Source organism: Acanthaster planci, linkage group LG16 (assembly GCF_054643075.1).
Source record: "Acanthaster planci isolate LZ-2023a linkage group LG16, COTS_SCS, whole genome shotgun sequence".
Taxonomy (NCBI): Eukaryota; Metazoa; Echinodermata; class Asteroidea; order Valvatida; family Acanthasteridae; genus Acanthaster; species Acanthaster planci.
This window is the reverse complement of record NC_141792.1, coordinates 9,867,591-9,882,502: the sequence shown is the minus strand read 5'-3', so window position 1 is coordinate 9,882,502 and position 14,912 is coordinate 9,867,591. Positions and strand designations below refer to the sequence as shown.

The following is a 14,912-nucleotide window of genomic DNA, read 5'->3' as shown; positions in this document are numbered from 1 at the left end:
GATGGTGAAAGGTGCACAAATTCATCATTATGTGCACAAAACCAAAGGGTCAGTGTGACAGGAATAATGGAAAGCACTTAAATTGATCTTATATAAAACGGCTAATATAAAATCTGTTATTATTGTTAGTACTCCTAGGTATTAGTGCAGTACAGACAATATCAGTGCTCATTAACCACTTCCTGCTGGGGACTTGGGGATCGGAGACATATGGTTTATATGGGTGGCCGGGGTCTCCGAACTCGGACAAAGGAAACAGGGCCCTCCGAACAAAAGACCAGGCTGCTGGGCATTACCGACATTTTTCACTCTCAAAAGTGGTGATAATCCAGCCTTGTTTTGGAACCGTATACCAGGGTTTGGGGCATTGAGAGCGAGCGGATTACCACCGGGGACAAAAGCGCTCTACCACCACAGCGATGAGCCACACAGCACCCCTGCACGCTAATCTGGCCCCTGTTGAAAAGAGGTCAGCAGTGCACTAAGCCAGGTTCGTGAACAAAAGACAGTTATACAACACTGCACAATCTGGGCTCTGTTTACAAGGCTGCTGGCCTGGCTGAAATACTCCTGTGTCAATGAAGGTCGCCTTTTAACTGAGAGTAGTGCCTAAAGATTACTTGGTGTGGCTATAAATGACCGTTAAATGAAATGAATTTTTGAAGGATTTTGAAAATGGAAAAAATGATAGTCATGCCGGCCCAGCATCATCAACATTGAAAAAGGCCCCGGCATGAAGTGGTTAAAACCCTAACCCCCAAGGATGTATGTAAAATTATATTGAAATGGGAGGATTTGGGACTGTTAGGGTTAATAGCAACAGTTTTACCACTGACAGTAATTTTACAGGAAGTCTGTGTCAGACCCATTATGATCATGATTGATTGCACAGGCGTGTAACTTGTGTTTTGTTCTTGCTGTCTTGCATGGTGGGGCCTTGACCACTGCCTTATGAATATTACCTCTTTGAATGCATGTGACCTGCACGTTACTGGTGTCCACCCGACTGTGACACCGGTGACCATATCATCAAGTACATCTGTAGGTTATTGCTTTATAGTCACTCCACCTGCACGTAGATGCCCACTCTCGCCCAGGTCCGTGTTCAGAAGTGAGGAAGTGAATTTCTATTTTACTGGAGAGCAGAAATTTGAATGTGGAGATCGCCTCCTTTGGAGCGGACCAGCATGGCCACAAGCGACACAGTGGTGAACAGCGAGGGCGGAGATGGGGACTGTGGGGTGCGTTTGTTGGATGTGTCTGTTTTATGCAACACCTGAGTGAATTCCCTAGGTTCCATTCCACCAGTGAATGGACCGATCAGAGTTCTGTCCATCCACTGCACAGTCACCCCACTGCATGGTCACTGCACGGTGCCTGTGGTGGCGCTGAAAAGAAGAATTTGTGTACTCGCAGGTCATTCCTGCAGGCATTCATTCAGGCGGTGTTTGAAAAATGACAGTATATTTCACATTGTTGCAGTGGAACGAATAATGTACTAATACATGTACACATTCATTACTTGCACAATATTTGGATTGTTGTTAAACTCCAAAAATCCGTGGATATACCTGTAATCAATTGAGCTACACATGTTTTATTTTTAAGAGATTCTCCAGAAAATCTCTCTGTGTATTGTCTCAGTACATGTAGGTGTGGCAAGGACCACGAAGGTAAATGTACTCGTAGCTCACATCCAAGTGGCAGTGCTCAGGTACTGTAGGAATAGTCACTGACGGCTTATTTTTCATGTACATGTTTCTTAGTACAGTACCATTGTGTAAAGTGAATAACCTGCGTGTACTGTAACAGGTAGGCATGGTTCTACGGAGGACGGGAGGGGGTTCTAGCCCCCCCTAATCTTTTGTCTAACCCCCCAAATGCCCCCCTGTCAAAAAAGAAAAGAAAAAAGGCAGTACCAAAAGTTAACAGGTGAGGTCACATGCGAAGGGTCTAGTGCCCCCCCCTTTAGAACCGCCCCTTCTAAAAGGCCTTGTGCCTGGTATACTGGATACAAAGTACCAGTTATTGTATATTGTGTATGTATCGGTCCGGCCCCCCGGCTGGTTGCACGGGGGTGGCGGTCTGTCCACCACTGAAGGGGGAATTGGAAGCCAGGCAAAACAGAAAGCTCAGCAGGCAAAAGACTTGAGTTCATGTACATGTACTTCAAACGGGCTGGATTCCTTTTATTTCACTGTTGCTTAACCCCTTGACGATGGGAATTTTTTTATGAAGCTGACTCCAAGAATTCCAGCCTCGCTTGGCCACGAAAGCCACCTACCAAACCGCAAATTCTCGGTTTGTGGCCCTGCATGCTCTGCACGCTTTGAATTTCACAGTGAAAAGGCTCATTGTTCGGTGTCATGTGGCTCTACTCACCCTTCCACATTCCCATTGCCTCTTTTCAAAGTGGGGACTATTGTGAAGCTGGTGATTATGATGCAAATTCGGTCTTTTCATTGCTCGGCTACTCACAAAGACCCTTCACCATATATACAAGAGGCAGGGTCTGCCTTCTTTCACTGTGTTCGCTCGAGCGTGGGCCGAGAATAATAGCTGAAAAGCGGGCTGAGGATCTCAATTTTTACGGCGGCTCTTACCGTCTCCCGGCGCGAAGGGGTTAATAAAGAAAACTGCTCGGATAATACGTGTAGATGCCACAATCTATGCGATCCCTGGCAGAGCCATCACCACGTCCATCCACCCAAATGTCTAGCATAGCACTCCCGAAAAAAAACCTTGGAAGCCCGCCGACCTTCTTCAGTCCTGCCCAAAAAGTATAACATTGTAGGCCACTTGCCTTCTGGCGGACAGGCATGACTTCTCAAAAATATGTACACTCTAGGTGTGTATGTGGGCCCAATCACACCTCGAAGATGTACACAAGGTTTGAAGGGCACATAATCCGCTGATTTAACTGGGGAATTCCCAGATCCCTACATTATGTACATGTACATGTATATGGCTCAGAACTTTTTCAAAATGCCTTGCCGAGTGTTCATGCACAGTATGTACATGTACAATGGTTCTCCGATCTGTGGCTTTTGGGCCAGGCTCCGGAGATTTCAGGCAAGGGGACATCCAATAGGGGATCCGGCCTTTCTGGACCATATACCCTGAATACTGCCGAATCCTCTCCAACCTCTTGGTGGATTTCAAAAGACCTAGGCAATGCACGTTTGATCGGAGTGGAGTGTCCGTGCAGAAATGTTGCGGTGTGACCGTCACACGTCTACATGTACCAATATACAGTCATTTACCAAAGTTTAGGACCACCCATACAAAATGCATTCACCTGAACAAACCCAAACTTAAACCAATCAATCATGACAACTGATGTTTCTTTTCAATGTGTAATTTTAGTGTCTTGGTTAAACAGTTATTTGACTACATTTCCATGATTTGAAATGTTAACAGTCTTGTAGTTAGTGTGCCCTCCTTTATGTCTCGCATGTAGACAAGCCTTACAGACAAAATGTACCTGCCTTTGCAAAAAAAATTTCATTCAGATGGGTATAAAGCACTATACCGGTACACTGATGTTTGCACCACTGTGAAAACATAGTACATTAAGTAATCATTCAATGAGACGATGTAATGCAGGCCCAGTGACAGAAAATACCAATAAAATTCCAGGTATTATTAAACTTTTGCAAATGACCGTGCATGCCACCGCTCTTTGTTTTTGGTATAGCTGCATCAGAATCCAATTGTGCATGGCAGCATCATTCTGGATATTAATATTGGCTGTGCGTCAGGGATGTTAATTTTGTACAAGATTTTACTCTTATGTACACATACAAGGGTAATTCCAGAAATTCAGGGATCCTGTTACCAGTACATCTGACCTCTATTATTTGACGTGGAAATATCACCGGAATTGATTTCACGATGTTACTCTCTGTTTTGCCGGTAATTTGCATTAATTCACCACTCTTCGAAATGAGAAAATATGTTCTGAACTTACAAACTCATACAATGTATGCGAGATGTGAGAAGGACACACATAAAAAATGGCCCCTAATTTCTGGAATTACCCATTAATAGAGACGGTAGTGGAATAATAGCCGTGACATGAATGTTGACATTTTACGTACACATACCTGGGTACTTGTAGGTGTTTACGAACACTGTTGTACGTGTAAATACTTGTAGTTAAGCCTTCGGCAAATGATGGAAGAGTAGTTATTGGTGGCTTTTGTAGACGCTCAGCTACGCTATGGTGGGCACTGGTGTCTGGCGCCGTTTTGTTTGGTGTGCCTTTGTTGAAGTTTCCAGGGCATTTGGGAGGTGTGTCTGTACCCAGATACAGTGCCAGAGCATTGCTTCATTTGAGAAGCCAGTGCAGGTTCGCTGATGTACATGTTCAGTGTACATGTCCATTTAGCTTGGTCTTTTCGAGTGCAAAAGTGCATTTGGCAGGAGCAGTGCAGGTGGCGAGATGGCTGAGGGAGGTGCCGTGACAACAGATACCGCCAGGTATTCAGAGGTGTGTGTGTCGATCATTTTCTGGCATGAACAGTTTCCCAGAAACTTTTCTCTGCCGATTTGTCTGAAACTTTTTTCTTCTTTTTTCCCCCCGTACCTGAAGCTTCAGAGATTCCAAAAATGACGACCGGTACAGGTACAAATGTGGCAAGGTATCATTTGACCTGGTGGGGTGGGAGAGATGGTGATTTACATGGGGATGGACAGCTGGCCCGTGAGCCAACATGGTCATGTGCTGAGCGCGAGTGGCCCTCCTCTTCAGAAACGCACCCGTGCAGTCTATTTTGCGCCAGCCTCTCTCTTATTCGCTGGTTGGTGGGAGGGTGCCGTGCTTTGGCATGGGAGGGAAACTTGAGGTCCCTTTTTAGATAGTGAAACCGGCAACATTTAAATGACTGGTGTGACATTCACTCCCAGCCTGTCCACCTTTGTTTCTGGTCGTCGCTCGCTTCCCATCTTGTCATTCTTCCGTTTTAGCCTAGATGTACGGTAGCATGCAGCTCAGTGAAGCTGCGTAGAGAGTCCTCCGTGAAGTAAACAAAATTGAGGCTCCGTACATGGATTATTTCTCCCACACCCCACCCACACATTTAGCAGGTGGGCCAGTCCAGGGCCAATATACTTTAAATTTTGGCATTTTTCATAAGGTGAAAAGTGCACTGCCAGCCCTTATATGTGTATTGAGGTTCTGGTAAGTGCCCTTTATGTGAGGACAACAAAGGCAGAGTGCGGTGTGTCATGAATGTGTTTGCAATTTCTCTGGATACCAATGCACGATAAAGCCAACCTTGACAAGTTATGACACGTTTAACAATGGTGCACTGGTGCTGCCAGTGGCAAGGACAGTTCTAATAGCTGACTGGTTCTGCAGTGTGCTGAAGTTTCCACACACCTTTGCGACATGAATATGACACGGCAATGATGCATCACTACCGTTTGATATGAATTGGCTCATTACTGTAGTTAACCCTCAAAGTCCAAATCTCTCCGAATTCAATATGATTTTACCGGGTACGTACACCCGAGGGGGTTAGGGGTTTTAGTGTGGTTGGATGCTTGGTAGCACAAAGCTACCATATGCATGTATATACGTACATGTACCTTCTGCATGACTGAGCCCATTTGTGTACAGTTCAACCCGTCCTACTTGCCACACTGCCTCCAGTATCAAACCCAAGCTACCTGTTCCTTGGCCTCTACGTGCACACAAGTTTGCTATGCCTTGTTTTGACCTAAGTTACAAAAGATGTCCACACAGCGCAATAAATGAAGACGTGTGGACTTGCTCACTTCCACACATGTGTACATATGTTCTTCTGTGCAATGTACCCAATGGTCACACCGTACATTTACATTGGTGCTGGTACCGGTATATCAAGACTGCATTTGCAATCCCCGACAGTGTACTGTGTTGAAGCCGTAGCACTTTGTCGATCATAGTGTATTCCCCTCAAAGAGAGCCACTTCTTTTGTCTGAATTCTTTCTTCTTTTTGTCAATGTTTTGTAAAGCTATGCACTAACGTTTGTTTTACAATAAAGCATTCAACTAAACTGTGAAATGACATGAACGTGTCGTTCAGAGTACCAGGTCTCAACGAAAGCCAAATCGTGCCAATGAAATTTTCAACCTTACACAAATTCGTTTTGACGAATTACTAATTTATTTGAAGCAAATTACTAAATTCAAAATAAGGTATTAGTAATAGTATTAGGGAGTTCCGTGTACTTTTCCTCTGCGGTTTCCAAAACGTGAAGTGCATGCATTCCCGTGTATTGATATTGTTCCAGAGGGCATGAGCTAGGAACACGTACATGGGTAATTCCAGAAAATCAGGGTCTAAAAAGTCTGACATTTTGGTGTCACTGTTACATCTGACCTTTGTTATTTGACTCGGAAATATCACCGGAATTGATTTCAAACCGTTACTTTTTGTTTTGCCGGTAATTTTTGCCGGCATTAATTCAACACTCTTGGAAAGTAGAAAATGAGTTCTGAACCCATGTGACAGGGACATGAAAAAAAAAGGACTCCCTAATTTCTGGAATTACCAATAAATGGAAATATAGCGGAACAATAGCCGTGACATGAATGTTGACATTTTACGTACACTTACGTACACTTGAAGGTGTTAAGAAACACTGTTGTAGGTGTAAATACTTGTAGTTAAGCCTTCGGCAAATGATGGAAGGGTAGTTATTGGTGGCTTTTGTAGACGCACAACTACGCGTTGGTGTGCACTGGAGTCTGGCGCCTTTTTGTTTGGTGTGCCTTTGTTGAAGTTCCCAGGGTATTTGGGAGGTGTGTCTGTACCCAGATACAGTGCCAGAGCATTGCCTCATTTGAAAAGCCATTGCAGGTTCTCTGATGTACATGTCCATTTGGCTGAAAAGTGGCCTTTTACGGTACACAAGTGAATTTGGCAGGAGCAGTGCAGGTGGCTGAGGGAGGTGCCGTGACAACAGATACCGACACGGATTCAGAGGTGTGTATGTCGATCATTTTCTGGTATGGACAGTTTCCCAACAACTTTGCTCTGTCGATTTGTCTGAAACTTTTTTCTTGTTTTTTCCCCCATACCCGAAGCTTCAGAGATTCCAAAAATGACGACCGGTACAGGTACAAATGGGCATCCGTGTCCCGATATTCCAACTCGCAACTTTCCTAGCTGTAACGGTGTGGATGCCATGCACTATAGTAGGATCTCACTTAACCCATATCACAACAGTCGATGGATTTACATGTACGATGCATCTCAGGGCTGTGATCTGTCATTTTAAGCAGGATCCGTTTGGTGATGAAACATGTCATCAGGGGAAAGTGAAAGATACCAGACATCGGCATGCACGCTGTGCATCCCCATAATGTGAAGTGTGCACGGCTGGTTTTCAGTCTAGTGTGCACAAACCTTGCCCCGTTGGCTTGCAAATGATTCTGTGGGCTCTGCCAGGTTTTGTGTTTTAGGGGAGACAGGTAGGGGAGGGGCCGGGGAGAGAGGGCACCTACCAAAGAATCCAATGGAAAAGCTACAGCAAAAGGTGGAAAGGAGTGGGGTGCAAGGTATCATTTGACAATGTGGGGTGGGGGTGGAGGGTTGTCCCAAAACTTACATATTTTTGTATCAACTGATATGCTCACATGTGTAATGTGTCTACTGGGTACTTGTACTTGTGAACAAGAGATGGTGATGTACATTGGGGGGAGGGACAGCTGGCCCGTGAGCCAACATGGTCATGTGCTGAGCGCGAGTGGCCCTCCTCTTCAGAAACGCACATGTGCAGTCTATTTTGCGCCAGCCTCTCCCTTATTCGCTGGTTGGTGGGAGGGTGCCGTGCTTTGGCATGGGATGGAAACTTGAGGTCCCTTTTTAGATAGTGGATAGCGGCAACATTTAAATGACTGGTGTGACATTCACTCCCAGCCGCTCCACCTTTGTTTCCCGTCGGAGTCCCCCGTTAAGAAAACAAAATTGGGGCTGTGTACATGGAGTATTTCTCTCAAACCCCACCCACACATTTAGCATGTGGGCCAGTCCAGGGCAAATTCACTGTAAATTTTGGAGAAGTAATTGTATAGGGTACATGTACCGTACATGAAGTCTCCCCCTCCAACAAAGGCCCCTTTCAGCTACACTGTACTTGCCCTGGCCCATCAATGGAAAGGCCAGTAGTGTTGAGAACAAATGCTTTTCACCCTCCGGTTTCAGATTGCTACCCGTACTTACTGCAGTTATAATAGTGTGTCTAGTCAGTGGTAAGTTTTGTCAAGACGTTTCTGTTGTTCAACTACGATTGTTTGAATTGTCATACGCAATATTGAGTTTCAATAAGTTCCCCCGGAGGTATTGTTTTGTGTACATGTATTAGGAAAATTCATGAACCACCTCATTTGTTACTACACGGAGTTGACCATAATGAGTGTAATAAATTGGCCAATTTGTTTGTTAATGTACATGTACATGTATCAAAAGCAGGTATCCATTCAATATGATGAGAAGTACCGGTGTGTGTGTTAGGTCATTAGTTTTAGCCGTGTGATCTGCCAGGTACCGCACATACCAAAAGCAAGACTTCAAGAAAATGTGATGATGGAGCAGTTTAATTGCACGCTGTTGTCGATGTTGGGAAACCTCAGACCGCATCAGAAATCCAACTACACATGTAAGCACAGGTTGTGCTCCATGCCACTTGATGTACCCCGGGGAACCTCATACCCAGTGGACCTCCTCAACCAACCAGAGTTCCACGAAGAAAAGCAAGACTGTCCCCAAACCACCCAGGTTCAGGAGCTTGAACAACATTTCCAGGAAGCCTCCCGGAAGGTAGAGCAGTTGGCTGAAGTGGCATGACAGAAGGAGAAGACGAGGGCCTACCACAGAGTTGAAAGAGTTCAGTCGTTTAATATCCAGGTGATCAGATATTGGTAGCCAACAAGATACCATACCATCGGATATTAATGTAAAGCTAAAGGGGAAGAAAGACCTAAGGAAGTCGTCCGGCAGGTGGGAGATATAATCTTTGTCGTCCGGCAGCTTGGGTCAGCACATACATACACGCACATGTATCGGTACTCAGACGATACAAGTACAGATACATTCTAATACATGTATTTCCCTTTGATATGGAAGAGGATGCCTAGGCCGATTGCCCTCCTCTCCTTCCTCCTTCCTCTCCGCCATTTCATCATGGAGTAGAGGGAGCATGTGTTGGTTTTCCGCCTCGCCTTCCAGAGTTCTGTGATGCTGAGGACGAGCTTCAATCTCCTCACGGATGTCAGCAGTGACAGTGATGTCTCATCGGAGATATCGGACTCTTCTTCCGCACCTGATGATGAGCCAGCGGTATGAGACCGATGATGCATCTACACGTACCTCAGATGAGAGCTCTGAAGTGTCATCACGCTGCCTCTGAAGGGTTATTTAGCCTGCAACCAGTTTTGCTTGTGAATAGATGATTGTTCTTATTTGTTTCAGCTTACAGCTTCTTTTCCTTGTCCAGCATTGCTGTGGACAGCCGTGGGTTTGATGCGGTGAGGATGTACCAGTACATGTACGTGTAGCAGAGTGAATTTGTAGTTGCTGCCTCTTTTATTGTCCATGCAGGTGCCCCTTTAATAGCACTGCCAAGTTTCTCGCGGAGATTGAGGGTAAGCTCTGCCCCTGTGACTTTGACCTCACAAACCCCAAGCGTGCAGGCCTGCGTTGTGGCGAGCACGCCACCGTTCCATCGCTGCCTTTCATTTGTAACATCCGCACCGAAATTTGGTCTGCTGTGGACTTGGTACAGGTACATGTAAGTTACTACAGGGGTGAGATTTCTCAGATATTTAGCTGATTTCAGCCTTCTTGTTTTTGGATTTCAGCTTTTTTTCCTCGCTGGCTGTTTACAAAAGTGTAGGAGATTTTCCCAGTTCAGCTTCTGTATGCCTTTTTTCAGCTGTTTTCAGCTGGTTTTGTTGTTGGTCAATCTCATCCCTGTTACTATTAGGCAACTGTTCTAGTTCCGATCCCTTCGAAAGACTATCGCAAGTTTTTAATGTATTGTAACAACAAAACAACAAAATGGCCCCAAAGGTGGCTCTTTTCTCGGTCCAATATGGTACTCTGTTGACTGATGAAGACAGCCAGAATCTGTTACTCTGATTTAAAACATGTGATGGTCGTTGAGTCTAGACATGTTTAATTGCTTATCTAAAGTTGCCTTTCTGCTTGCCTTTACGCCTACCCGTACATGTGTGTCGTTCCCATTTAATGTATGTCGATAAGTGACTCGTGGCCACTCTACTCTAGTTAGTGTATATACGCACTGGTACGTGTTCATGTACATTGTACATACTTAGTGAGTATATAGCAGAGCCTTCTGTATTAAAGTCATGTCCAGTGCACAGAAGATGCGGCAGGTTCATGGAAGGGTTAGTGTTTTGCCTTTATCACCGCAGCCAGTTCCAAGTTAATGCAGTAACAGGTGTCTTCTATTGGAAATTTACTGCTCGTATGGTTAACTTTGAAGGGAACTTAGTGGTTTCGGTTAGATCATTTTTAGAAGCACTTGTTTCGGTTCTACCACAACAATATGCATTTTTATCCTGATGATATTGTGTCTCCATGTTGTGATTGGAATATACTTTTCTAGTCTTTTATTTTCTTTGCTTGTTTATGCTTGAGTGCTTTTGATGGTGAGTTCTGTTGGATGCTGTCGCTGGTTTTCTGTTTGATTTTTGTGTAAAATGGTTTTTTTTGGTGGCCTTCCTTTGCTTTGCAGTTTTTGAGGGGTTTTGACCACTGTTTTTGGCCGTTTCATGTAAAAGTTGTCTCAAGTTTCAGCAGTTTAAATACACCCAAAAAAAAGTTCTTTCCTTGTTCTAGATAAACAGATAAGGTGACTGGAGACGTACAATATGTTCCACTATTCACACACTGCATTGGCTTTTGTGCCTGATTTTGTTTTAATCGGTTTAAATAATTGTTGTTAGTTTCTTTAAGTATCTTCAACGTGAGGTCTTTGGTTTTAGTCAGTTTGGTTAGTTTCTAGGGTTTGATTGCTTTCTGGCATTTCAAAAATATTCTCTTTGTCCTTTTTGTCTCTTATGAAGCTGAGAAGTTTGTTTCCTGTGTCTCTACTTTCTCCGGACTTATCCCCCTGAAGATACCTAGTTTAGAGCTTGGCTTTTAGTTGCGTTTGTTGTAGTGTGTTGCAGTGTTTTCTCGGTCGTAAAAGTAGTACTCGGTCTGGTGCTGATGTATTGTTGAGTAAGAGGTACATGTACCTTTTTACTACTACTGTCTCTTAATTGATTGCATGAGGCTGATGATCATCGGTAGCAGTTTTATTTTTGCCTGGCACAAAAATTGGGGTAGGGGATGATCCTATGGCTATCCCCCCAAAAATGGCAAGGGGGGGAAGGCGTCCCCCAGGGATGGTATGCCAGTGCTGTGTCTTCAGTCGTAGTCTGACATACATGTACCCGTATTTAATTGATAGTGAAACTTGAATGCTTTGTTTCAACATTAGCCAGCACATCTGTTGCACATTGGCCTTGCAGTGGGCTAATAAATAAGCCTACCGGTATTTGCCTCGCTGCTTACGGAACTTGTCACGCGTGGCGAAATTGAACACAGTGTACATTTGTTCTTGGTTTGAAAAGGACGTGTAGGTAAAGCTTCATCAGGTACCTCATGAGCATTTCTAAATGACATGCTTTCTAAAGTGTAATTTGTGAATTGCTCGTTGCAGTTGAGTGAAGGGGGGGGGAAATAAATGTCCTCTTTTACTTTTTACACAAGGGTGAACGTGCCAAGGATCTCTTCCCCCTATATTTGTCACGGCAGTTACAAAACAAAAAACAACCCCCCCCACCCCAACCCCTCAAATATCAAACGAGAGGGATTCAAGAAAATGAAACCAAGGCAGAAACTTGTTCTTCGATCTGTAAGTGCTCACTTCATGCCAAATTCTGAGTAGGAAAAGTCGGATCAGAGAGTGCTAAAATCCAGCCAAGTACTGGGAGGGGGGGACATTGCCTCCCACCTTTGAAAAGGTACTATAGTTATCCCTTTCGTTGGTGGTACAGTGCAACTTCGTAATTATATTCTTTTCAGTCTAATGGTTGGGGCCTGCCCCCCCCGCACTTTTAAAACCGTTCCGCCACTGTTGACAAGAATTTAAAATACCCCTGTGTGCTCAAAAGCACCCATCCGCCCTCTCCCTTTTCAATGATTCCTCAGCATTCCAACACCGCATGTCCAAAAGTGAAACACGTCAGAGGTAATTCAAGACTACAATGTACATGTATTTGCCGGTACATACATGTAACCGTGCCCCCAAGTGATACAAACCATCCAGCTCCCCCTTTTGTTTTTTTTCTCTGTTGGTTGATTGTGGGGAACTTGCATTTATTACTAAACTAAAATCCGTGCCCATCTGATCAGCCGGCTTATGGCATGAACATCTGGTTTGGGGCATATGATGGGAGGGGGAGAGTGAACATGTTTTATTCCTATCATTGGTTCATGCATGGTACGATGTACCATATCATGCTGAGAGTGGAGTGGGGGACTTTTCCTGATGGGGGGATGGGGAGATTAACTCATTATCTTCCGTACGACCTCGCTTGACCCTTTTTTATTGATTTTAATCTGGCACTGTCATATTTTGACATCAGAAGAGGCCATCAGTGATAGCCTCGTTGATTTTTTCCCCAGTTGAGAGAAATGGAGAACTTTTGGGGCTTTAAAAACCGCTGTCGGTGGTGCAGGTTGCAAAGCCACAAGTCAAAATACATGTAACCTTCCAGATCAGCGTATTAGTACTTTTAACCCCTCCGCGCCGGAAGATGGTAAGAGCCGCCGTAAAAATTGAGATCCTCAGCCCGCTTTTCAGCTATTATTCTCGACCCACGCTCGAGCGAACATGGTGAAAGAAGGCAGACCCTGGCTCTTGTATATATGGTGATTGGCCTTTGTGTGTAGCCAAGAAATGAAAAGACTGAATTTGCATCATAATCACCAGCTTCACAATAGTCCTCACTTTGAAAGGAGGCAATGGGAATGTGGAAGCGTGAGTAGAGCCGCATGCCACTGAACAATGAGCCTTTTCACTGTGTAATTCAAAGCGAGCAGTGCACGCTGGGCCACAAACCAAGAATTTGCGGTTTGGCAGGTGGCCTTTGTGGCCAAGCGAGGCCGGAATTCTTGCAGTCGGCTTTCGGAAAAAAATTCCTGTCGTCAAGGGGTTAAAGTCACGTAAATATACACGTACAGTATAAAGGTGTGTACATGTACATGTACATATAGTCATGTCTGAGGTGATGCTGAACCAGCCGCACATGGTACATGTAAATGTTGCCATTTGGATGAAATGCCATAAAAGTTCTGCCTGTTTGACATTTGGATGCGGTGCATTTGGCCTTAATCGCCCCTCTCATTGTGTGAGATGCCAGGTGGGTTAGTTGTTGAGTGCTGCTCAGTCGGTGTGAGCAGTGGTCAGTCAGAGCCATAGCCTGCTCGTCTGCTCAGTGAGGCAAACGGATGTGTGCACTGAGCACATGCAGACGCCAGTGCCCAATGCATTGACCAGCTTGACCGGTGTTCCCACGGACAGCAGAACAGGGTACCGTAGGTGATACCATGGTACCCCCTGGTTGCAGAGAGGTGAAGGGGTCTTCATTGTTCGGCCGAGCAAATTTGCAATGACTGATCATTGTGATACCATGATAAGGATGCTAAGACCACTTTTACGCATGTATCAGTTTGGATATGTGCCTTTGGTGACCTTGGAGTCATATCAGTTAAGATAGGTCTTAAACCTGATAGCCCTCAATCCTCCAATTTCAGTATGATTTTACATACACCCCAGGGGGTTAGGGGCCTTGGAGTCATACACAGTCCCCGGCCAGTATGGTGAAGTGTTCTGTGCAAGGGGGCCAAACTGACAAACCATTGGTGGTGGAACGAGCATCAATTCAAATGTAACGTGTACTTGCCTTCAAGCGGATAGAGGGTTTGCATGGCCACCATCTTGCAGGCGATTGTTTTTGTTCCGCTGGGTTATCAGCACAAAGGAGGTCTAACTGCGAAACAAAGGAAATGCCTGCAAGATGGCTACTGTGCAAAGCCTCTATTGGTGATATATGATCATATCGCTTCCCATTGCCCTGTTGCTTGCCCTTTGACTATTCTTTCTTTCCTCTTCTTTACTTGTTCATTTGTACGGGGTGGGGAAGGGTGGGTACCGGGGAAGGTTATGGAGACTGCTGCATGTCCATGTATGTAGGGTACCAGTATGTGAATGGGGGAAATTTTTTCCTCCCTGGCCGCGCAGCTACACGTCGATGCAGAAAGGTCAGGTCGGAATGGATAATTGCAGGGATCAAGAGTAGACACAGACATGGGTAATTCTAGCAATTAGGGGTGCAAATTATTCTAGTCCCTGTCACATTTGACACATCATTTGTAAGGTTAGAACCATTTCTCTAAGTTGGGAGAGTGATAGAATTAATGCAAATTTGCCAAATTGCATTGCATACATACATGTATGCCCAGTGTCAAATGACACAGTTGAGGTGCAACAGGGGACACAAAAATGTCACACTTTTGGTCCCCGAATTTATAGAATGACCCACCTGTACATGTAGTTAGCAAGTGTACCAGAAGAGCTGGCTTTAAAAGGCATCTGCAGTAGCACACTTTGCACTTGTTCGAAGGCCATTTCTGTAGCCCCTCCCCACCTGCTCAGAGATTAGAGAAAGGGGGAAAAATGGCCAGTTTTTTAACTATGACTGGACCCATTGATTTTACCCCTCCCCTTCTAGAAAATGTGGACCCCTCCAAGTTGCCCCCCTCCCCAAGATACATGTATACCCCAGTCACGCCACTGCATCCCACGTGTACGAAAGTTTCATGAACCCTTGATCAGCAGGACGTCA

At 44.9% G+C, this 14,912-nt stretch overlaps 1 protein-coding gene across 8 annotated transcripts in view; it reads left to right on the top strand.

The window, feature by feature from the left end:
• The window catches only part of LOC110982690 (spermidine synthase-like), a 35,342-nt gene that overhangs the window by 5,402 nt on the left and 15,028 nt on the right, over positions 1–14,912 (top strand). For 2 of the 8 annotated variants that reach the window (XR_015428009.1, XM_087147303.1), the window contains exon 1: positions 13,318–13,427. The exons of 2 other annotated variants lie outside the window; for them this stretch is intronic. Coding sequence is in view for 3 of the 6 variants with exons in the window: in XM_087147303.1 (XP_087003429.1) it covers positions 13,341–13,427 (87 nt within the window). In the remaining 3 variants the exon portion in view is untranslated. Of the gene's footprint in view, positions 1–1,064; positions 1,242–4,290; positions 4,493–6,803; positions 6,976–9,657; positions 9,782–13,317; positions 13,428–14,912 lie in introns of those variants that run through there. 4 more of the 8 variants (XM_087147304.1, XM_022241293.2, XM_022241295.2 and 1 more) reach the window with 4 other exon arrangements.